Source organism: Triturus cristatus, chromosome 4_1, assembly GCF_964204655.1.
Source record: "Triturus cristatus chromosome 4_1, aTriCri1.1, whole genome shotgun sequence".
Taxonomy (NCBI): Eukaryota; Metazoa; Chordata; class Amphibia; order Caudata; family Salamandridae; genus Triturus; species Triturus cristatus.
In genome coordinates this window covers 914,594,439-914,618,838 of record NC_140585.1, presented here as the reverse complement: position 1 = coordinate 914,618,838, position 24,400 = coordinate 914,594,439, and the positions used below count along the sequence as shown (strand labels likewise).

The 24,400-nt window shown below is 44.4% G+C and overlaps 1 protein-coding gene across 1 annotated transcript in view; it reads right to left on the bottom strand.

The window, feature by feature from the left end:
- Positions 1–24,400, bottom strand: part of KCP (kielin cysteine rich BMP regulator) — a 496,613-nt gene that overhangs the window by 283,481 nt on the left and 188,732 nt on the right. Inside the window, exons 10-15 of the mRNA XM_085653703.1 lie at positions 24,214–24,290; positions 22,908–23,007; positions 20,189–20,256; positions 7,496–7,666; positions 6,305–6,401; positions 5,272–5,354 (exon numbers count right to left, since the gene is read on the bottom strand). Of these exons, the coding sequence (XP_085509829.1) occupies positions 5,272–5,354; positions 6,305–6,401; positions 7,496–7,666; positions 20,189–20,256; positions 22,908–23,007; positions 24,214–24,290 (596 nt within the window). The remainder of the gene's footprint in view (positions 1–5,271; positions 5,355–6,304; positions 6,402–7,495; positions 7,667–20,188; positions 20,257–22,907; positions 23,008–24,213; positions 24,291–24,400) is intronic.

Below are 24,400 nucleotides of genomic sequence, written 5' to 3'. Positions count from 1 at the left end.
TATTTACAAAAAAAGGATAAAGTTGGTCAATGTCTAGTTTGAAACCTTATCACAAGGGCAAATTAAAAATAAATATGGAGACCAGTAATGCCCAGTACATTTAGCACACAGTAAAACAGACACACACAAACCCTTTATACGTGCCCCAACATGAGAAAGGTAAAAGAACCCTAGTTGGCGAATAAATTACTGGCCGGGTTAGATAAGAAGAGGATTAATGGCGGATGGGTTCCCGGACTGATAGACGAAGAGGGAGGCAGAAAAGAAACAGTGACAGAAGTGGTGGAGACGTTTGCTATGTATTATGAGGAAATTTACACCTCTTCGTCAGTGAATACAGAGAAAGACTGCAGTAACTTCCTATGAGACATTACTCTACCATGACTAACAGCTGAAGATAGGGAGATACTAGAGGGTGAGCTAACTATTGACGAAATAAAGGCAGCATCCCGTGCCATACAGTCGGCAAAGCAGCGGGGCCGAACAGTTTCCCGGTGGAAATGTACAAATCCATGCTGAACGAAACAGCAGAGCACTTGCTAGGTATGCTGGAACAGGCAAAACAAGAGGGAATACCTCTGTTGGATCAGCGAACTATGGTAATAGCGGTAATACCAAAAGTAGGTAAGCCATCAACTGAGTGTGGGTCATATAGAGGTAAAAGTCCTGGCAAAACCCCTGCCATGGTCTGGCCGGAGTGATTACCCACCTTATACACCAGGATAAATCGGGATCATGCCACACAGAGGAACTAGACTGAACCTCCATAGGCTATTCGGAGTCCTCCATCTAACTGAAGTAAACCCTGGGGACCAGTCCGCCCTCCTGTCCCTAGACGCCAGGATGGCCTTTGATAGTGTGGAATGGAACTATCTCTTCACGATCTTAGGTCAGTTTGGCATGGGACCCAAATTTATAGGGTGGGTTAAACTTCTCTACCAACATCCATTGGCCAGAGTGAGAGTCAATGCCACAGTGTCTAGAGAGTTCGCCTAGCAGAGGGGGACAAGACAAGGTTGGCCACTGTCCCCAATTCTATTCGCTTTGGCCCTGGAGCCGTTGGTGGCATGGATACACCAAGACACATTGATCTGGGGATACCAGTCAGGGAGGAGTGGGAAGAACGGATATCACTATATGCGGATGATATCCTCCTGTATGTCAGGAAACCAAGACAATCAGTTGACAGAATACTACAAATATTTCACATATACTGAGAGTACTCAGGGTACTGAATCAACTGGGACAAATCACTGCTCTTCGCCTTGGCGGGGGGAGTACCTGCGTTAACAACCAGGTGTGTAGTGCCAATTGTGGAACAACACTTTAAATACCTACGGATTTATATAACAAAAGATTCCCAGTAGTTCTACTGGAAGAATAAGGGCCTGCAACTAGACAGACTCATAACAGACGCCAAACATTGGCGAAACTTGCCTCTAACCATGATGGGCCGAGTGGCGTTGTTCAAAATGATGGCTCTCCCCCGACGACTATACGCAATGCAAAACACACCATACAAGGTGCTGCCTTCAGTGAGCATTAAGGTCGAGGAGGGGAAACTGACTACTTCATAGGAACTGTGATGTCAATCAATAAATATTCATACAGTGAATTGTTCAGAGAGAGGTGTGTTGACATTAGAGATATTATTACCATGTCCAGGAAAACACAAACCATGTCTACTTATGGCAGCACTGAAGTATGGTCCTTTGGATGTAACACTAGCCAGATATCAGTGCTGAAGTATGCAATCTGCTATTTGAAAAAAGCAAACATGGAGGCTTGTCATTCTGGGACAAGGTGATTCCGCAAACCTCTTTAAAAAATTGCACATATCAGACTTAGAGGATATAGGTCCTCCTCCAGTTCTTGACTAAAACAGGCAAACAGCTAAACATCTACCACGTCTACAAAATCCAACAGGCAAGTAGAGCTTTACCTCCCAAAGTTGAGAAGCTAATGATGAAAACAATAAGGAAATATAGTGCCTGAAGCCATGATCACCCTGTCCATGCTGAAATTGCTGCAAATAAATAGCTTACTGCTGGTTCTTACAATTAAGCTGAGTGTTAGGCATAAGGTACGCTATGTCCTGTCCAGATCACTACTTCTCTAAGTTCTCTGATGATAATGACTATTTAATCCTGGTGAATACTCATTGATGGAATATTTGCTTTCCCTGTTCATTTGGCTTATTTTGAACAATGGGGTTATTATACTCAACCTTCAACATTAAGTTTAGTTATGAACCATGACCATTCCCGAACTCCGTTGCCCAAGTAGACTTAGGGGGTAATTTATAGTTTGGTGGACAGGGTACTCCATCACAAATGGGGCGTAGTACCCTGTCTGCCAAAATGATGGTCCACATGCCCTAATTGGGTAATGATGACCAACGATGGAACACCTCTGACAGCCCGATAGAATAGGGGTCATCGGAGGATGGGCATAACATTGTCTGCCCTATTTAGGGTGGATGGAGTGATGTCCTTTACTTTCTGTCTGTCACCCTGAGGTAAAACCTGGAGGAGAGAGACAGAATAAAAACAAATATGATCTCCACATCCAGGGAGAAAACTTCCTGGGTGTGGGGACCATTAGTTTTTATTTTTCTAAAACAAACCGTCAAGGTACAGAGCTACCCACTGAATCAGCAGTGATCTCTAAATTTAGCAGAGGGTAGGCCATTAGGGTGCCAAACATAATGTAAACTCTAGGTTTGTGCCTTGGTGTTAGGTTTGTGGCATTTGAAGCCAGTGCAAATATCACAGCGCTAATTTCTAGAAGGCATCTACTTCTGACACTATAAGGCTACTCGATAACCTGGCAGCTCACGGCCTAACTCAAATCGTGTCAGAATCCACTCACTGGGCCGGTCACACACTTGATGGCATATAACAACCCCGACATCACTCTAGTCAAAATTTCCTCATTACGCTGGACCGACCACAAGGCTGTACATTTTAAAATTAAAATAATGCAGCCCAACCATTCCATGTTAAACAGACCACCCTTTGTAAAACTTTGATCTTGGCATAAAATACAGAGAAACAAACTTGAACAGTCCCTTGACATATGCCCTCCCTCATTGGTCACTGATAACAATGAGGCAGTTTACCAGATTGAGATTTGGATTAAATGAGCGGTCAACCAGTTAGCCCCAGGAAAAACTATTAGAACAAGAAGATTCCAGGCGACATCGCCATGGTATGGACCAGACCTTAAGAGCATAAAGTCCAAATGCAGGAGAGTCGAACGAATATGGAGATCCGACTACAGTAAGGAGCATAAATTGGCATATAACTTAGCCTTAGAACAATACAAGGATGCCATCATAAAAGTAAAAATGGGCTACTTTACAACAAAAATTGGGGCGGACAAAAACTCCTCTAAGGAGCTTTTTAAATCAGTCCAAGCCCTATTTAAGCCGCAGCAGGCCAACCAGTTTAGGCCTGACCAAGCCTTCTGTAATAAGATGGCTAATTTCTTTCAAACGAAGGGGCAACTAATCTACGGTGACCTACTCAATACAGCTCACGTTGCTGCCAAACGTAATAGGCTGCACTATAGGGAGAAAGCTAGTCAGAGCCAACTAACGAGTTTTCTGACCCTTACACAAGAGAAAGTGAATAACCTCATTTTAACAACTAAATCTGGATCACCCAATGATCCCTGTCCCCCCACCATTCTACACCTGGTCTCAGAAAAGATTAGCTCCCATTTGACTCCTCTCCTAAACAAAGTAGTTGAGTCAGGGATTTTTCCCTGTGCCTGAAAAAAGCTTATATCAGGCCTATCCTAAAAAGCCCGCCCTGGACCCGACTGAGGTTGAAAATTATCGACAAATGTCATGCTTGCCAATAACAACCACAATACTCGAAAAATCAGTGAACAGGGAGTTAACTCAGCATCTTCACTCCAATAACTTGCTAGACTCCAGTCGGCATGGCTTTCGATCATGTCATTCTACAGAGTCGGCTCTGATAATGGCCACAGAGGAGATTCACAGACAAGTGGATGGGGGGGTGGGCAGAGCTGTCCTTATCCTTCTAGACCTATCAGCAGCATTTGATACTGTGAATCATACGGTGTTAGTGCGCCGGTCGAAGGCTATGGGGATTGGGGGATCGGCCCTGGCCCTCCTCTCCTCCTTTCTAGCTTTTAGTGAGCAGAGCATATACTAGGACAATCTGCAATCTGACAATTTCCATCTCCCGTGAGGGGTGCCGCAGGGATCAGCCTTATCACCGACTCTATTTAATATCTATGTCACTCCACTGGCCAGACTCATCAGAGAGCACGGTTTCACGTTGGTCTTGTATGCGGATGACTCTCAGCTTGTCATATCCGTATCTAAACATCCGGAGACCACTGCCATCAGCTTCCATACCTGTCCGACCGAAATCATGAGCTGGATGAGTCAAAACGTTCTTAATATTAGCACCAATAAAATGGAGGTTATGGAGTTTGGCAAGGGCCTAACCCTGTGGAATCAAACATGGTGGCCAATAGAGGCGGGTGAGTGTCTCTGTCCGACAGCTAAGGCCAGGAATCTAGGAGTGATCTTCGACAATCAGCTAAATTTAACAGGCCAGATTAACCACCTAACGTCCTCCTGTTTCTTTTTATCGATGATCTTACGCAAGATTTTCCCCTTTATTCCTCAGGAACTCAGGAAAACTGTGGTAGCAGCTCTAATCCTCTCTAAAATAGACTACTGCAATGCACTCTTCCTGGGTATTGACAAGGTGCAGATGACTAATTTACAGCCTTTACAAAATGAAGCTGCACGACTGCTATTAAACATTCCTAAAGGCCATTCCACCTCTGCTAGTATAAGGTCACTACATTGGCTCCCTATCCAGCAACAAGTGGAATTCAAGGCCCTCTGTCTGGTTCACAAGGCACTATACGGAGGAAGTGCTGTTGATACGAGAAATCTTAGATCCACAAACTCGGGTCTCGTACAAATCTCCAAAATCCACAGAGCAAGATGGGGAGGCAGGAGTCTATCCCATTGTGCATCTAAACTGTGGAACAAGATGCCAATTGCTTTTAGGCTGCAGCCCAAGAGGCAGCATTTTAGGAAATTGCTTAAATCCTGGTTGTTCCCTTCCAACTAAGTTGCAGGATCTAACGGAGCAGACCCCCTCACACATCCTAGCGCCAAGACGCTGCGGCAATTGAGCGCTTTATAAACCTAATCTTTTTATCTTTATCTGAGGCAAACTGTTTTGTTGCCTATCACAGTATGTTCCAGATACTCACCAGGCAGGAACAGTTAGTGCACGGGTTGGTTCTGGCCAGAAAATAGTCTCCATCTTGATAGTGCTCACCTTCATACTCACAGCCTAGGCGAGGAAAGGAGAGATGGAGATACAGAGACGTCAAAAAACACCAAATACCAACTCTGTGATGTGTCTTCATTCAGTGAATACTAAATAGGTCCACTGGAATTATGCAGTAGGAGAGCACCAAATTATGCGGCAGGGCTGAATAAATTATGCTACAAGTAAAGGCAAATTATGCAGCATAATGCAGCACTTTTTTTAATAGTATTACTTCATTTTTTATTTATTTTACACATTGTGACACTACCTGGGTTTAACAACTAACTACAGAAATAGGCAACTGAAAGATGACCTTTTAACCTTTGCAAAAGGCCTTTTAGTGCGTGACATGTCGCACCGTTTTAGCAACTTTTAATCCATTTGAGCTAGAAACATTTTTTTTGTTAAAATCTGCAGATTATGCAGCAAATGATGGATTATATGGCAAATGCGGCAAAACCATAATTATTCAGAAAAACGTGTCCGCGGAGTCGCATAATTCCAGTGGCCCTGGTACTAAACAATGGTGGGAATGGTTGAGGAGCTACATAGAAATACCACATTTTGTCTTAGAGTGCATTAATAAATGCTTTTACGTTAGGTATGTGACACATTCATCACCCAAAATCTTTCTCCTGGCTTCATTGGGGTGCAATTGGGTTACTATGTCCTTTCAGTTAGCAATGCCATGTGTTTTACCAATATAATGTATGGATAACGTATATGCATGGTTTAAATGTATATTTGCCCTATAAAAACTGCTATAAATCAAGAAAGCAGGAGAATTCAGTTTATATCTTTTATTTAAACATGTTAAGACATAAATGTGGAAAATGTGAGTGTTTTCTAATGGTTTATGAACTGTACTCATGTTAGCCAGGAACCTTCACAGTTTTCGCCATCAAAATAGTGACCCATCCTAGTGCTTTCAATGGTTAAATGGGGGTTGGTATGGGTTTTCACAATATTACCCGGCCGGCAAATGGGACAGCACTCTCCAGGTGTGGTGTATTGATCCAAGCAGCTGAGTTCCGGGCAGCCAGCTCTTTCGCAAAGAACAGTTCCACTCTAAAAGAAAGACAGGAGCTGTTGGGTTATGAGTCTTTAAACCACAAGATACACTCACCCACTGAACAAGTGAGGAAGTGCGAGAGAGAAGTAAAGAGATGAAAAATGGGGAATTGAGAAAAAAGAGAGGTGAAGAATGCATGCATTGTGATGGCAATGATGAAAAACAAAATAGAAGAGGTTGTAGTAAAACACTCACACAGGAAAACAGAAAGTGAGTAATGAGAGAGAGCATGTGAAATTGGGAGAAGGAGATCAAATAAGAAATATAACCCAGTTGACATATGGGATCAGACTGCATATATGATGGAGAGATCAAATGCTATGGGAGGTCACAAAAGCAATTAAGACAAGGGTGAGAGTGGTTCAGTCGAAGATCTTAATGCATGCACACAATACCTACAAGGTATTCCTGCAAACTACATGAGAGGTGTAGCCCTGTCACCTTCCTGCCCCAGTCCCAATGGAGGTACACGTTTAAGTGTTGTCATGGCTATCTGACTATTCTCACTGAGTCTAGTGCACATCGCAGAAGATGACAACTCTCCTCATCCAGTGCCATTTCCTCTCACTGGGTCTAGCTTGGAAGGGCCAGTCCCTCTTTCCATCATCAAATCCAACTATCTGTCACTAGAAGGTCTGTTCACCATCTCTTCCAATCTCAACACCTTAGGTTGGGAGATGAAAACCTGCCCTTTAAATATTGGACTCCAACTATGCAGAAAATGTGTTTTTCTGATCCATCTGTAGCCTCTCATCTTGGAGGGTCAAGGCCTGTAGCTTCTTGTCGTCTTCCAATTCTTGTCACTGACATTTGAAAGCCTGGAAATCTCCTCCTTCTCATCAAATCCCTGGGCAAGTCAACCTGAAATGAAAGGCTGCATCACTTATGCTGCTCTCTCTGCCCAATCTCCTAGCAGTACGAGGCAACGTTTTGCCCCCGTCAAGATCAGTATGCATTCCTAATTTCGTCAACTAGAGTATGTCTGCTCCTCTAAAGACCTTAATCCAATCTCAGCTTCGATCCGCAGACTCAGAAACCACATGATATTCAATTGTTCCTTAAACACACTACATGAGCTAGCCCATCTCACCCTGCAGGTGCACTTGGTGCACTGATCTTCTTGATAACTTTGCCCATTCCTCAGCCGATGTCCATTGTAGACACAGCCAGCACACTCTGGGCAGCATTTACCCCGTGGGATGATGGGATGTTCACAGCTGCTGGGTGCACATGTTTTGGTCACACACTGCACCTGACCATCCTACACAAAAAAGAAATCAAGAATTCAGTGAATGTGAAAATACATACAAAACAGATTCTATAGACAGTACCACACATCCCTCTGAGGTAGCTGAGTAAATAAATAGTCAAGATTGCACATTATTTCCCAAGGAGTGGCATCAAGAGCTGTATGACCAAAAGCAGAAGGAATGCGGCACTAGACCTCCTGAATGCATTATGTGAGATATGGAAACAGCCACACAGGTTTAAGACTGCCTAGAGGATGCCGGTATCCAAAGACACAATGACACCAATCTCAAACTGCACTGAATTATATTGCATACCTCCAACACAGCACTCAAATGTTCCCTGCATCAAAGCAGACGTCATTTACTCCAGTATCATTGATCAGAGTAGACACCATTGTAAATTGATTCTGGAGGGTGGAATTTAGGTTGTAAAGTCGAAAAAACAAAATGGATACATCTTTTAGTGAGAAACCTAAAGTGAGAAACTTTAAATGAGAAAGAGCATGCTTTCAAGTAAATCCATAGTTTAAAGGCATTCATATGCCCTGTGCCAACCCGTACATCTATGCCTACCTCCATTGCTAACCCGAATCTCAACCCTTTCTGATACCCTCTACTTCACACTTCCTGAACCTAACCAAACCTAACCTAGCCCTCAAACCCAAACCCTAACCCTTGCCTACTCTCTAACCATTGAGCTAACCACAGTCTGAGGACTATACCTTTCCCTATTCATAAACAGAACGTAAGACTATGCCAAACCTCATCCTGTCTCTTAAGCTAAACCTTTTATTTTTCACTAAACATTTCCCACATTTTTCACCTTTTTAGTTTTTATATTATTATAACTTTTGAGAAAAATTGCCCTCTTCTGAAGGTCCATGTTGTATGGATCACATGTAGTGAGCTGTGACTCTGACTTTTCCAAACACAGGCAGTACTGTTTTTCAGGATGAAAGTACCCTACTTGTCTATGGAACGTTGCGGTGCCCTGCCCTACTTCTAGTGTACCCAACAGTGAGGGAGACCCGCAGGAGGTGCTACATGTTTTTGGTTGACATTAGTGTGGGGCTCGTGTGTTGGTGAGTGACAGGGTCAAGTCCATTCTCAGCCAGAGTCTTTCTAATGGCTCTCAATAGTAAAGGACCATTCATAATGACACTGAGTGTGAGAGTGAGAGTGAAAAAGTGTGAGAGAGAGAAAGTGTGTGCACTTGTCTGTCTTTAACCCACACTGTGATACCAGTCCTCACATTGTTGGTAAACACTGTCATAAGCCAAACAAACACCATCTCTGTGAGGACCAGCACGCTTCAGGGACTGGTCCCTGTAGTGTGTTCAGGTACTTTTGAGCAAGTGTATAGAGAAGAGTAAATACACACTCCATTGCAGTTGCCGTCAATGAGCGGTCCTCATATATATTGGTGCGACATGGTATATATGTGTGTCTGCATTTTCACTATAGATGGATTAGTAAATGGTGGGCTTTACATAAACCCCAGCTGTGTGTACCGCACAAAATGGCGGTAATTTTGTTACAATCTGGTGATATCCATCTCACACACCCAGCCTCTATTTTCAAAACCTCTCCCCGATGCATGTAGTAACTGGGAAATATGGAAAGTATTCAGCCCATTACTTTTGTACAGGGTACATTTTGCCTGCCTGTGTGAATCTCACCCAACCCTTCTCTTTCTTGTGTTTTGCACATCTTCCTTTACAACAGGAGAGATGTGAGGCTCTAAACTAAGGCAACAACACCTCACATTTCACTAGTCAGAACCACTCTAACTGTGGGCTCAGGGTTCATAAGCATGTCAAACCTGTCCAGCAACAACAACCAAATGCTGCTCGAGGAATGGATGAGCCCCAATGTTTTGAATGTGGCACACTCATCCTATCTTCATCACTCCTCAGCCTCTACTTTATTCAGTGCCTTTGTCTTCCCACTGAGGAGGCCTGCACAGAAGACAAAAGGACCAGGAATGGAGCATTTGAGTTGTTTCCATTCACCTTCTAGACTGGGTCTACATCTGGGATAGGCTGTGTAGTTTCCTTAGTATTTTCACCTGAGCAATGAGGGACGTTTGCATCTCCCTGGAGGACTATCCAAGAAGGACCTCCATGAGGGCATCTCAATGGGACTGAAACTGACTGAAACTGTCATGAGTCCATGACTTCATCCCAATGCCACTGCATAGAAGTCAACCAAAACATCCTCTGGGTTGAAAAAGTGCTCTGTCGCATTTATCATCAAGAAGAGTGAGCCTCCATTATCCCCGACATACAAAGACATACAAAGTGTTTGTAGGTCACCTGAGTTCACCTTGGGTCAACCCTAGAGGAATTAGAAGACAGTCAGTCTTCATACCCCTGGTATGAGTATTTTTCTGCTAATTGGAGAAGCATGCCCAGATTTCTGGACAATTTCTGAACCATTTTAAATATTGTACCAGCCTTTCGGTCCCATGGATAATGTTGGTTGAAGCAGCAATCCTGCCTAAACTGACCAGTGGCCAATGGCTACTAATGTCCCTAAACCTATGATTATTCTTTAACCATTTTTATTGATTTTTTATTTTAAACAATGCAGACAATTTTACATCAATTACAGTAGATGGTATAATCTACATCATATTACCAGTTCACAGAGTGTGCAGGTATGAGGTATGCTCTGTGCAAAATGTTCTGCTGTATATATTGAAATTTCAGATTGCAAGAAGGTTTATGCGGGTACTGAAGAACCTAGTCCCACTCCTTCTGTGAGAGTGTGCAACTCATGTCAAGCTCCCATTCTTGTCTAATATGGTGCAATAAGTCTTGTGGCGTGTATCGGCAACTGGAGTTTCTGAAGGGCCACTCGCTGCCTTCCCTTATTCCAAATAACGGTACCTAACATACTATGGAGAGGTTATGAAAGTAATAAAGGAGACATGGGAGCATATCCATCTTGGACAGTGAAACCCGGCCCTGCACCACAGGTGGAAGTGTGCTCCAGAATGTTAGTTGTGGTCAGAGGGATGTGATGACCTGCTTAAGGTTCCCGTCTATTAAGTCCTGAGTATCATGGTAAACATGAATACCAAGATAACAGAATGTATGTGGCTTCCATCGCACAAGGTGGGGTTCTTCCTTTAGGTGGTTCGCTGGGCATTGTAGGCTCAGGAGTAACAGGCAGGTTTTCACCCAATTCACACCAAGTCCCAAAGGTGCTCGGAATTCATCAAGGGCTGTCTCTATACTTCCGAGCCCGTCTGATGTCTCAAATATAAATGAGGACATCTTCTGCGTAGAGGGAGACAGCATGCAATTCGTTCCCTAAGAGAATGCCTCACCCCTCTCCATCACACCGTAGTTGGTGGGTGAGCGATTCCATTGATAACACAAAGAGGAGCAGTAATAATGGGCTTCCCTGGCAGGTGCCCCAGCTTATTGGTATCGGGCCGAGATTAGCGCACGTATTTTTATGATGGCCGTAGGGCTGAATAAAATAGGCGGATGAGGCCTAGCAGGTGCCCTGGGATGTCGAATCGCGAGAGCTTTACAAACATGTAGGTCCAGTCTGCAGTGTTGAATGCTCTTTTCAAGTGAATCACTAAGCAAGCTGCAGCTTATGCACCAGAACCCTGTGTGCTTGCTCCATCTGATAATAAGCAGATAGTGTCACTGGAGCTATTACATGCACAGGCTATTGTTCAAAGGACACCAGGCCGTGGCCCTCCACTCCGCCAGGGAATCCAACAATCCGGATATCATTGCAGCGGTATTGTCACTCTGAGTCCTCTGCCCTGTTTTCCAATTCCCGAACCTTGGTCTCCAAAGATCGGACATGGCCTTCAAGGTCTGTGACAGGTCGCAGTTCGTCAAGTATGCACCCCATCTGGGTGACCCTTCCTGACAGCTTTTTGTGGTCCTACCGGAGTAAGCTCACCTCAATAGCCACGGTGTTGACTCTGATGTGCAGATCTTGCCTGGTATCTGCTATGGTTGTTAAAATTGTATCAATAAGCTTCAAGGGGCAATTCGTAAGACGAATAAGCTATGCTCTGACATGTCTGAGTGGATAACCCATGTAGAAGCACAAACTGTTGCCGTGGAGGAAGAAGTTGAGAAACTGCATATATTTAAAGCTGCTCAGGAAAAATATTCACAGGATGTGGACTGGAAACTTGAGGATTTTGAAAATCGGCAGCGCCGAAATAATGTCTGGCTACTTGGCCTTAAGGAAAAAGTGGAGGGGGAGAACATTTTGGCGTTTGTGGTGAAGCTACTGAAGGCGGCTTTTCCAGACCTGGCCCAGTGGAACTAGGAGATGGAAGTGCAGAGGGCACACCGCTTTCCAATGTTTAGGAAAACCCAGCCCAATAGTCACGGAGATCGTCCCAGAGCGATTCTTATTTTCATGGTAATTTTTCGCTGAGACAGGCAATTCTCGACCAAGCTAGACCTGATTCCAAGAGAACAGTAGAGGGGCATACCTTCTTCGCTCGGCCGGATTTTTGCCATACTACGGTCGAGCGGAGATGGAGGCTACGTCAGCTGATTACCCCATTCCAAGGGGCAGGCTGTGATGCCTTTCTGCTGTTTCCTGCACAGCTCAAGGTTATCCATAAGGGCCGGGTTAGAATCTTTTTCTCGGAGATAAAAGCCCAAGAGTTTCTCACCGATCTAACAGAATCACGAGGGGCGAGGGCACTGGCCAACGTAGCCGAAAGGGATGAGGGTGATCCAGGGAAGGACTGATGTGTCTTTTAAAATGTTGATAAAATATGAGGATTTTTCTTGTTAAAATGATGGGGCTTGGGCTGGAGGTGATGTACATTACTGTCTGTTAGTTTTGAGAAGGGGTATCCTCTGCTGAAGTATTCGAAGTGGTTGTTCTTGGGGTTATTTGGGGGGGGGGAGGTCACTGGTGTTGTCTTTGCAGGAGTTGTCTCGGCCATATTTAGGTCTTGGTTGACCTAATTGCCTGTAAGGGAGGTAAGGGGGGTGGGGGCTGGGAGGCTTGGGGCTCAGGTCGTTCGGGTGGGTGGGGATCAGCACAGGTTAAGGTGTTTCAATTTGTGAGGCAAGTAAAGGGGCAGCAGAACTGTAATCAAGATGACCTGATTAGGTTACTTCAGGAGGATCGAATAATGAGCATGAATGGCAAGGTAGGGTTTGATGAATTAGCAGCAAAATGGGTCTATTGTAAGAAACTAAAGGAGGGGGGGGAATCAAAAAAAAAAATTTAAGACATGAATCTACAGGTTTTGACAGTGAATATATGTGGGCTTAACGACCAGAATAAGAGGAATAAGACAGCAATTTGGATGAAATCCTTACGTGTAGACTTATGTATTCAAGAAACGCATTTAGAGGGCAACAGAGCTTATATAATGGAACAGCTTGGTTTTAGATTGCTGGCATATACCATACAGGGCGCCTGAACTCGGGGGGTGGCAATTCTTACTCGGAGAAATGATGTGAGGTTTCTTCGAAAGTCAGTTGATCAATGGGGTCGGTGGGTAATGATTGAATGCTTGCTATAATAATTATAAATTCACACTCTGTTCAGTGTACGGCTCAACATGTGATGACCCGGAATTGTTAGAGAAATTAGATTCTAGCTTGGCGTTGTGGCCTGCTCCAGTAATCCTATGGGGGGATTTTAATATATTAATGGTCTGGGGGTAAAATGGGGTACCCAAGGAAATAATTATTTAGGAAAAAAAAGAAAAGTTAGTATTGCCTTATCTAATTTAGTTTGTAATAATGGTCTGACTGACGCATGGGCTTATTTGAAATCTACAGATTCAGGTAGTACCTTCTTTTCTGCTCCACATAAAGTTGTCTCCCGCCTGGATTATTTTTTTGTGTCCAATCAATTTATTACTAATTTAGGTATCGAGAAGCACCCGCGTATTATTTCAGATCACAACCCATTAGTTTTGACGGTTAATTTTATGTCGATGGAAAAAAAGAATGTTGGTTGGACCTTTGAAAGAAGGTTATTATATGATCCTGACTATATTGTTTATATGAAGGGATGGGCTAAAGAATTCTGGGGGAGCACAGGGGTCGGGGTTGCATTTGGCGATGCAGCGCGTGCAACGAAATTCGTTTTATTAATTTTTTTCGTAACTTACCTGAAATCGGCCGTTTGCCGCATTTTGCAACCCCCCACCCTGCCCCTCCTCTGCGCCACGTCACCGCCCCGGTAAAACGCCCTACACGGGCCGTCACTGCTATAGACAAGGAGGAACTCGAGAGGGTGTTTTCCGAAAAAGAAATAATGGGTGCTTTACAAGATCTGCCTTCTGGTTAAGCCGTTGGCCCCGACCAGATCCCGTTGGAATTCTATAAACTTTTTAAAGACTCAATAAGACAGGATCTTATAGAGGTTATGTTGTCAGCACAAAGGGGTGATCCCGCCCCTGATTCATGGGCGTGGGCAGATGTCGTTGTTTTTTTGAAAAAAGATAAACCAGCTAAAGAACCCGGCTCTTACCGCCCAATTACCCTAATGAACAGTGATGTTAAAAAAAAATCTAAAATCTTGGCTACGAGATTAAATGGTATCTTAAAAAAACTATTCACCTGTGCCAACATGGGTTTATCATGGGCCGCGGAACAACACAACATATACGGCGGGTTATCACCCTTTTTGATGCGATGGAGATCTCAGGAGACCCTATGGCCGTATTGTTATTAGATACTGAAAAGGCATTTGATAGGGTCTCCTGGGATTTTCTCTGGGAAGCCATGATGTGGTTTGGGCTAGGGGAGGGATTTATTAAATCTGTTCAAGTGCTATATGCGGCCCCTACAGTTCGCTTGAAGATTAATGGCAACTATACATCTCCTTTTAATATACAGAGGGGGACCCGGCAGGGCTGCCCCTCCTCTCCGCTGTTGTTTGCCATCTATATGGACCCCCTGATACGATTATTTGAGGCTAATAACGGAATCCGCCCAGTTGTGTGTCAGGGGGTCGAATCTAAAGTCCTTGCCTATGCCGACGATGTGGCTATTATCACCATAGATCCACAATTGGCATTGGAAACGGTCGAGTCAATTTCATATGAGTTTGGTATCTTTACTGGGTATGCACTAAATAAATCCAAGACTCAAGTTATAAAGAATCGATTTATTAATTTTGAAGATCCCCGCATCATTGATTCAGCAGTCTATTTGGGTATACGAGTTACTTCAGATCTAGGGAAACTGGTGGCTGCAAATATGGAACCAGTAATCAGGAAGGCGAGGGTGGATCTTGATAGATTGAATAACCTCCATCTTTCTCTTGTGGGACGATGTAACGTCATTAAGATGATGTTTTTACCGAAAGTATTGTATTTGTTTAAGGCAATCCCTTTAGAATTTCAAAAATCGTGGTTTATTATTTTAGAAGGCTTAATTAATCGTTTTATCTGGGCACACAGGAAAACTAGGCGGGCTCTTCGGTTTATGTATTTACCAAGGGGAAAAGGTGGTTTTTCGGTTCCTGATTTCCGTAGTTATTATTGGGCGGCAGCCTTGCAATATATGGGGATATTGGTAGGGTCGTGTCCTGGGGAAAGGGAAGGGGAAGGCGATCTCCCGGATGTTTATAAATTATTATTGTGTGAAAATGCTGAGAATTGCTTCCTCAAATTCACAGAGCCTAGCTATTACAAGCGGACAAAATTGAAGACGCTGTTAGCTGCCTTTAAGATCTGGGGGGCGCTAAAGAAGAAGACTGGATTAGGGAGACTTAATTATTATACAGTTTTATTTAAAAACCCAATGCTTCCAGAGATATTTTTGGATGAGATCATGGCCAGATGGGCTACTAAGGATGTCCGCCAGGCTGGGGATGTAAATGAAAAGCAAGGGTTCCGCCAATTTAAAGATATACAGAAGGATTTTGGGCTGGAAAGAGGCAAGTTTTTCAAATATCTACAGCTTCGTAGCTTTTTCTGTAAAAAAAATTGGTGGGGCTTGTGGGTTCGCTAGTAATATAATAATTGACATCATGCAAGGCAGGACCAAGGGGGCGATTAAGCTGATCTATGCAGAACTGATTAATCTGAAACAAGATGATTTAATTAAACACGAGGTTAAATGGGCTGAGCGTGTGGGGGCTGCCCCTGGAATTCTCTTGAAATCCTTAGAGATGGGTCAGTCGGTTCTATTTATGGCTGGGTTTCAGGCACAACATTTTAAAACTGTTTTTTCTTTATATTACACGCCGGCCAGAATAGCACAGTGGGGTGGCTCAACAGGTACTACATGCCCTCGGTGTGGGGGATTGGAAGCAGATCTGGTGCATATGTTTGCTTCCTGCCCTCGTTTGCAGGTACTGCTGGATATAATTATGGAATACCTAGATTATGTACTTGGGGTAAAAATAACATGAACCCCGTGATTAATCCTGTTAGGAATAAGTAGTATAAGTCAAAACGAGACCCCCTCCCCCCCACCTTTCAGCAATGGCTGGCTCGCCTACTTTCCATATATACAATGGAGAGAACAATCTATGAAAGAAAGGGAAAGAAGGTGAAATTACTGGGCAGACATATCTGGGCACTCTGAATAAAATGGAAGGAATCTGTATAATTTAAGGTAATCGGCGTGGAAAGCTATTTGTTGTTGTTAAGAATCGGTAAACAGGGTTTCGACAATTGGCTCACCGGAGCTTCATGGTATATGCTGCTAATCTTATTCAATTTTTCTGTTTATTTTCCTAACCTGATTGTATATTTATTTGTCTTCGGACATCTGCTTTCTGCCTCAAGTAGTATAATTTTGTGGTTTTTGTTTGTTCTTTGTTGATATTATTTATCTGTCCTGATTCCTCTGCTGGGAAAAAATGGGGAAAAATCTCATTAAAGATATTTAAAAAAAAATTGTATCAAACTTCTCAGGCAGAGGAGACTCATCTCAACCATGTCCACTCAGCCCCAGAGATCGGGGTCCCTGGCACCCCAGTGAATGGGTCTGGTGGCTTCTTCGCCTCCCCATGTTCCACTCTCGTGGGGGAGCACTTCAGTAAATTGTAGTGTTACAGGTAATATGAAGGGGAAGGAAGCCCAGTGAAACCACTCCCACTTAGGGAATACTGTGGGCTACCTGCTCTTTCCCAATGGCAGTTCAAGTGCATAGTCCCAGGATAAGGGGGTGTGCCAGACGAAGCACACCTTCAGAGTGCAGACAAGGATGTTAGCAGGCATCGCCCAAGGACTGTTTCTCCTCCAGCGCCGGTCTTGGGTCAGTGCACGGATGGCCAGCAGAATAACATCAGTTAGCGCCCATCAGAGTAAGGACCCACCACACCTCTTGCCAGGACAAGGGGCAGAAGTTAATGAGAGGGGCACAAGCAATCCCAAACAACAGCTGTTACGTGACGATGCGCACCATGGGCCTAATGCAAACAGTGGCAGAAAGGCCAAGGGTAGTGTAGCGTTGTGATGTTACTTTGACAAAGAAGGGTGTTGTGGGGGAGAACGGTAGCTGGACCCGCCTCTCCTCTTCCCTTGGGCTGGTGTTCAGTGCCTTCCCACCCCCTCAGGTCAGAGGCTAGGAACTCAAATTGCACATCTCCCAGGGTGCCATAGGCCACAGTGCCCAGTACCACTCTGTCCATCTGCACCCAGTGCCGGGGCACGCTGTGGCTGGGCAGCCTAGGTTGAGTAATCAGAGTCAGCACCCTCCCTGAGTGTGAGCCAGCCCTCGAGGGGGACCCCCAGCAGCGCAAGGGGGGGGAGAGTCAGCCCAAACACAGGATCCACACTCAATGGGCTGCGATTCCCCTAGCGTTTTGTTATGCTCACTCATCGCCACTGCCCGAGTCAGGGGCCTCCAGTCCAGAAGATAGGCCTGGTATCAGTATACAGAGACTTGTTGCAGAGCCCCCACAGGCAGTGGCACAGCACATCCTCACTGCCACTCTGAGTCAGCCAGGGGCGACAGGGAGGATTGCAGTCAGGAATCCCCGCTGACTTCGCTGCTTGGGTGCAGGGTATATGGAGCTCCTTTCCCGCTCCGACTTCGATGTCGGGTGACGCTGCTCCCACGGTCGGCTACTCCATTGGCCTAGTCCTCAGCCGCCTCATGCCTCTGCAGTCTCTACATGGACAAAATCCTGCATTCCGTCCATTGCCACCCAGTGCAGGGAAGAGAGGGCCACGCAGGGAGAGCCCACCACAGCCCCCTCCGAATTAATAGGCTCCATCCGGATCCACTGACCTCTTCAGCCAGGACCCGCACACAAATCGCCATGCAGCTCCTCTGCAGTCAAGGGGAAAAAACAAGGGATCATGACAGTCTTCAGGTCCTCAAAAACAACCTTTGTTGCTCCCAGGCACTGTACTCCCCATGAACCAGGTTGTATGGGCAGCATCACGCCATATAGCAGATAGATGGCATTGGATCGTGGGTTGAGACGAGGAGCTGGTCTAGATTGCGCCCGCCATCTTGCTGCAGTCGGCCACGCCCCACATACCTAAACCTATGATATTCTTTTGAAACTTAAGGAAAGCCAAACTTGTGTCAGGATTTACTTTTATTTAATTTCTGGGGAATACAGCTACTATTTAACAATCCAAATGCTGGAATGGCACTTAAGTCATTTCCTGCTTTGACCTAGATAGTAATTTGCTAATTCAATGCTTAAAGACTCTCGCCCTCATAATGAGTGCCCTACAGGAGTGGGTGCTATTTCTCTAACCCAATAAAATTGTACTCCCCTGGGCTCTGAATTTATTGGGTGTGATCAGTGGCACAGATGGGGGCGAAGGCGGTCTGTCCTGGGCGGCACTTTTTTGGGGGGTGGCGGAGGTCAGCAAGTCGGGTCTGTAAACTACCACCATCCCCCTACCTCCCCCCTGAGAACAGGTCATCTCTCATTCCCCCAAGTTGCCTGCTCTTACCTGCACTGAGCAGCTAATTTAGGGGCCGCCCTGGGTGGCAGTAGGTCAAGCTACGCCACAGGGTGTGTTAATCGGCACAATTCGGAGTTCTTTGGGGCTAACATGGTTTTTGTTGCTTACCGTACCATAATCTCCATGTCATGGTAAGTAATTTACTCTTTATTCTGTGAAATTCCAATAGATTTGACCTGCCAAAATTAAAAGAAGAGTGTAAATGTTTTTGCACCTTGTAATGACTGATTGAAATAATTTCCACATGTCAGAAATGTGACCCCTGCACAGACAGTAGGTTTTGCAGGGGTTGGAAAACTCCGGCCCGGTGCCATTGCCATAAAGCATGGTTTAAGCTGTGAAAACACTGAGTCCTAATAAATTGATTTGGTTATTTAAAAATCCTCCCCACCCAACCTCCAGAACTCATCTGGAACTGGCAAACAAGACTGTTCTTTATAAGCCTGCCAAGTCTGTCCTGTAAAAAATAACTTCATTCTAAATATCTAGGGTGCATCCTGGCCCACAGCTCAACAAGATGACAGTTTATTCTGATAGTTCAAGTATCCGTATCCCATCACTATGTGGATTCGGGGCTTGTTTGAACCTTTATTGGGGAAAGGCAGCTGTGGCCGAGAATCAGTGTTTCTGCACGGACTCTAGGCTGCTCCACTGAATATAATTAAGTGAGAGTCTGAGTAAGCAGAAACCAGGAAGGTGCATCATTGATGCTCTGACCTTGGTGGTGTCTACCCTGCATGAAGTGAACCATCAAAGCACAGACGTTGTCCCTTCTAGGCCTCAGCTTTTCCTTAAGGTCTGCTGGTGACTAATGGATGCAATAGCTGGCTGCATCACCTCCCAGCAGTGCACGCAACACGGGGAGGGGGCTGGTACTGCTGAAAGGAGGTTAGGACACTGACAGATTAGTGTATAGAGATGAGATGCAGAGAGCCGCTTGAGGAGCGGAGGTTGTGCAATAAATGCAGAGGATGGGAAGGTGCCTGGGGTAGGGAGTCAGTGGGCTAGGAGGCTGTTTTTGAGTCTGACAGCACTCAATAGTAAGCATCTGGCAAGTACAAGAGCTACTGCACGTGGCTTTGAAGTGGAAGCACAAGGTAAACAGAGCTTTCAAAAAGAGCACAAGGCAAGTGAGACTGAAGGAAAGTGATGACTGGGAAGAGGCATACCCAGCAAAAAAGGAAGGGAAGATAAATGGAGCTTCTTTTCCCACAGAGGATGAGCCAAAAGCAAAAGCCAGACACCGAAGTACATTCTGGGCCCACTGTATCATCACAAGACCCATTCCTGGAGATGCTGATTAAATATGGACATTCAATAACAGGCCTGAAAGTGAATTTCCAACACACTATTGCTTTAAGTTTTAACAAATTATTAAATATCAGCAACTCTCTTTCACGGTCTACTAAGATAAGCATTCATTCCTGAGCACCAAATGATTATTATCAGGAAGCGTAGTAACTTATTAATTTTAGTACTAGATTACAAAAGTAGAGACTGTGCTAAAACAAAACATAATCCGTGCTTGTTTTGTGCATGCGAGTGTTCCACAGTGAATACATTGTTCCTCCCTACGATGAACCACTGCTAGCAACATCCAGAATTCAATTCAGCCCTGATCTAAACTTACCAGGCATGTGCAGGTGTTGCAGGGCTCTGGCTTCCAGGTCTCCCCTTCTTGACGCCCATCAGCACAGCCTGCAAGTAAAGGGAACACACAAGAGAGAACCAATGAATATGGGTCAGTCACACTCTATACTATCAAAGACCATGCAAGCTAATCAAGTCAGCTGTCACTCATTCCACATACATTACATTCAATTTCCATTGTAAGGAAATGTTTGGATAGTAGCTAATCAGGAAGCATGAGCTCCGAAAGTGACTGCCCTTTTGGTTAAATAAACAATTGATTGTGCTTGATACTTTTGGTGGAGTGCACCTTGAATATCGACACCATAACATCAATGAGACCCAATATTACAAATAGTTTATTAACAGGTAAGTAAGTCTAGATTTTCTATACCTACCACCACATATATGTACCTTGTCGATATATATATCTTCAAGGTACGTAGATGTGGAGTTAGGAATAGAAAATCGATTCTTCCCTATTGGCACTTGCCTTTCAATATTTTGTACATTGATAATTTGTCCTTGATATTCTTGTACCACGACATTCCGCTGGACGATATTAAGAACTACAACCTTTTTGCTGGGATGTGTTGCTCTGCCAGAAGAGATCTCATCACTACGTAACATTGGCAAATGGGCCCTTCATTCTATGCAGTGAAGTTTGCCATGGCTCCAACTTTTGTATAGCAGCTGCATCCTTCACACACCAATCTCTGTCTACAAACCTACAGAGCGTAAAAAAAAGCTCATGTAACTTCGCCTTGCTCAGTTCCACCTCTCATGACTCGCAATTCATTCTATTGTCTTGGTACTGTAGACGTTGTCTTCCACCAAAAGAGTAGTGACATCCATAATGCAAGGCCCACATTAACGAAAGCAGAAAAGCAGCCCTGTAGTGTAGAGTGGGACACTCAGGTAGAATCAGAGGGTGACAGTAACTCACTGTCTCTTCCTAGATGGACAACAGGAATCTCCCAACACTCTGTTTTGTTAACTTTTTTGATAATAATCTTGAAAGATTGAATGTGGCAACTAAAACGAAGGATATGGAGGTAAGAAAACTTCCATGAGGCTCAAGCCAGCAAGCACGCATGTTTCATTGCCTTTAGTGGATACCATATGTATTCCAACACTGCACATGATTATGCAGTAGAACAGTTGCCCATTGGGGTGTTGCCGGTCTTTCGCACAGCATTAAAAGTGGATCAATCATTTCTGATAATTAGATCAGCCCGAGGAGTTTTGCCCATGTGGCGCATTATTTAAGATCCTGTCTTTAGCTGCTAAATGATTTTCTGTTATTTATTACTGCAAAGATGAGTAAAAGATGAAAGTCTAAGGCAAAGGTCAGAAGAGGGCAATCACAACTTCAGCCCCAAAAAGTAGAATGTTGTTCGAGTTGCTATCTAATGTTACAAAGATATTCTATGTTCTGAGAGCTACAAAGGAGGATTCCAGTTGCTGCAGTTGGAGAAGTAGGGTGTGTGTTCAAACAAGGATGGAACTGAACAAGGAGCCTAAGGAAAATACAACCAGGTGACTGAGGATGGGCTCAATTCAACCATTAATCAATTGTACAATTTAAACAAGTATAGCTATTGCCTCCTCTTGAGATTTATGCCTTAAATTGAATGGAGCAATTGCAAGAAGTTGAATTTTGAGGATCAGAAGTCTAGGTGAACAGTGATCAGATGGAGAGAAAACTGAAAAGAAAACTAAATAAGTGAATTGGTGAATGGCATGAGACCATCACCCCTGAATTAATGGTAGGTATGGAGGAAACAATAACCAACCAGGCTTCTGAGAAGATAGGGACCAAGATTGGGAGCAGACCAGGTAGTTGAGGCTGACAATAGCCTGTGGCTGATCCATATAACTCCTTATTTACCAGGCACCGAGGACACACATTGCCCCATCCAACAGGGTTAGATTGGTAAGGTGGGCACTCGGGCAGTGGCCGAGGGGCCGGTATCGAAGTTCCAGCTGTGGGCTGCTTTTTTGACAGCCTGGAGGGCCAATTTGGGCTGTGTCTGGTGTGTTCAGATTTTGCCAGCAGCCCAGTGGGGCCATGAGTTGCCTTTCTGGAGGGAGATGGGTGTCTATTACCTCCCTTTTGTCAACGGGCAGAGGTGTCACTCCCTTTCTCTCGCTGGGCAGGCCAATTAATGTGTGCATACTGAGCGGGGACAAGGGGCCTGAGCAGAAGTGGCCTCACTTGTTTTCAGGTGTTTATAAAACGTCACCGAAGCGGTGTTTTGTGGAAAGGCAATATACAAATGTGGGCCACTTTTTTTTAGCGTGCCCGGGCGATTTCCAATCCCAATCCAACCCTGCCATCCAACATGTACCCTCTCCAGGTGACTGCTGAGAAACATACGTGATGATCCAAAAGCCATTCAAATCTTGTTCCAAAATGCAGACAAACAGATCTTTCATAAACAAGAGAGAGAGCGAGAGTGTGCATGTGTGTGCGCGTGCGCGTGTGTGTGTGTGTGTGTGTGTGTGTGTGTGTGTGTGTAAAAAGCGCTCGATGAGTGTATTCTCAGAGCCCCTTCCCATAATCCTTCTAATCACCAACCTAACACTCCAAAGACTGACATGTGTAGTGTACTTTTCCCCTCTGAAAGGGTGTAATGGTAATTGTATCATCGTTGGATTGTGAGCACAAATGATCTCAAAGTTCACACTGTGTTGTTAAAGTAGAACTTTTGCCTTACCTTCCACGCATCGAGGGCAGCAGTCCTCTGTTGTACTTTCAACAGGGGTTTCACACGTCACTGGTGGGCACTCCTTCTGTTTACAGGAAATCACTCCATTCTTTAAGAAAAACAAAATAATCAGGTCCTGATGCCCTGCTTCAGCAAGGAAGATGTGTGGTAACCAACAACGAACAAAGGTACTTAACACTTACAAAGTGTGGCACAATAGCGCAAACTTCGATACAGTAGGACAATTGCTGTTGGGGTCTGGTTCAGTTTTCAATATCGTAGTGTGAGACTTCTGTTTGATTTTTTAATTATATTTTAGTTATTTAGACAGATGGAGGCACAGAACTCTGGGGAGACTATATTGGCTATCTCCAGGTTGAGAAGGCAGCAAATGGTTATCCATTGTTGACAATTATTGTAGTCTGATGATTTTTGGAAACTCAGTGGTACATTTGCCGTCAGTAACCCAATGCGCCAGGACCTAATAAGTACTATTGCAAGTCACTGAGAGGAGGAACTTGGCCGAAGTCCAAGTTTCTTAATAAGGTCACAGGACACAGAGGTAGGTGACTTGCACTGACAATCACTGGGGTGGGGTATTAGCGTATATCTCCAATTGTATTATGATACGTATTAACTAAGAGGATGAATATTAGGATGATGGTTGTTATAACATCACAAAAGTGCAAATGTAACCCTCATGTTGTCTGGTTATGTTACTGTACAAATGAAAAAATCTATAAATATTGGTTAGTAAGAAAGTGTTATGCTGGTTTTTGAAATGTGTAGGCCATCTGGTGAATAGTCACCCTGTCTGACTGTGTGGTTGTTGTTATGACTCCAAAGCGTAAGGAAATGGACCATGTGACAAAAGAAATGAGAACCGCTGTGAATAGAAATAAAGCTGTTGATCGAAGAGACCTGTGTAGCATACTTAAGTAACTGAACATGATCATAAAAAAACCTACCATTGAACTGAGATGATTTAAGACCCAAGAGACAGGTTGTTGCATGCACCTAAGGGACATACCACCCAAAAAACATGCGCCCACGGTACATGCCAAGGTTAGAGGGAAGTGTTAAAGGGTACAGTGTGGCATGCACTACGCAACTGGTTAATATTGCATTTCTGATCAAGATCCTACATGCACCACACTGTACTGGATGCCGGTCCAATCATCTTCGTACATTAATGATGATGAAAACGTAAGATGAAATTAAAACAGAACAATAGAAATAGAACAGACACAGAATCATGAGTGAGATTTTTAATGCCGGCCAAACATTTGGTAAAGGCTCTTAATCTATGACTTACCAGGCACACACAGGTAGTGCAGGTGTTAACAGAGAACGAATCCCCATTCTGGTAGGTCTGACCCTCATGGATGCAACCTTTCAAATGACATAGTAGCAATGTTAGGGACATCTGGCTCAAACAATGCAGCATTCACAAAACAACAAGTTACTTAGTTTCCCCAACACCCTTTCTGGGGGTACTCTAG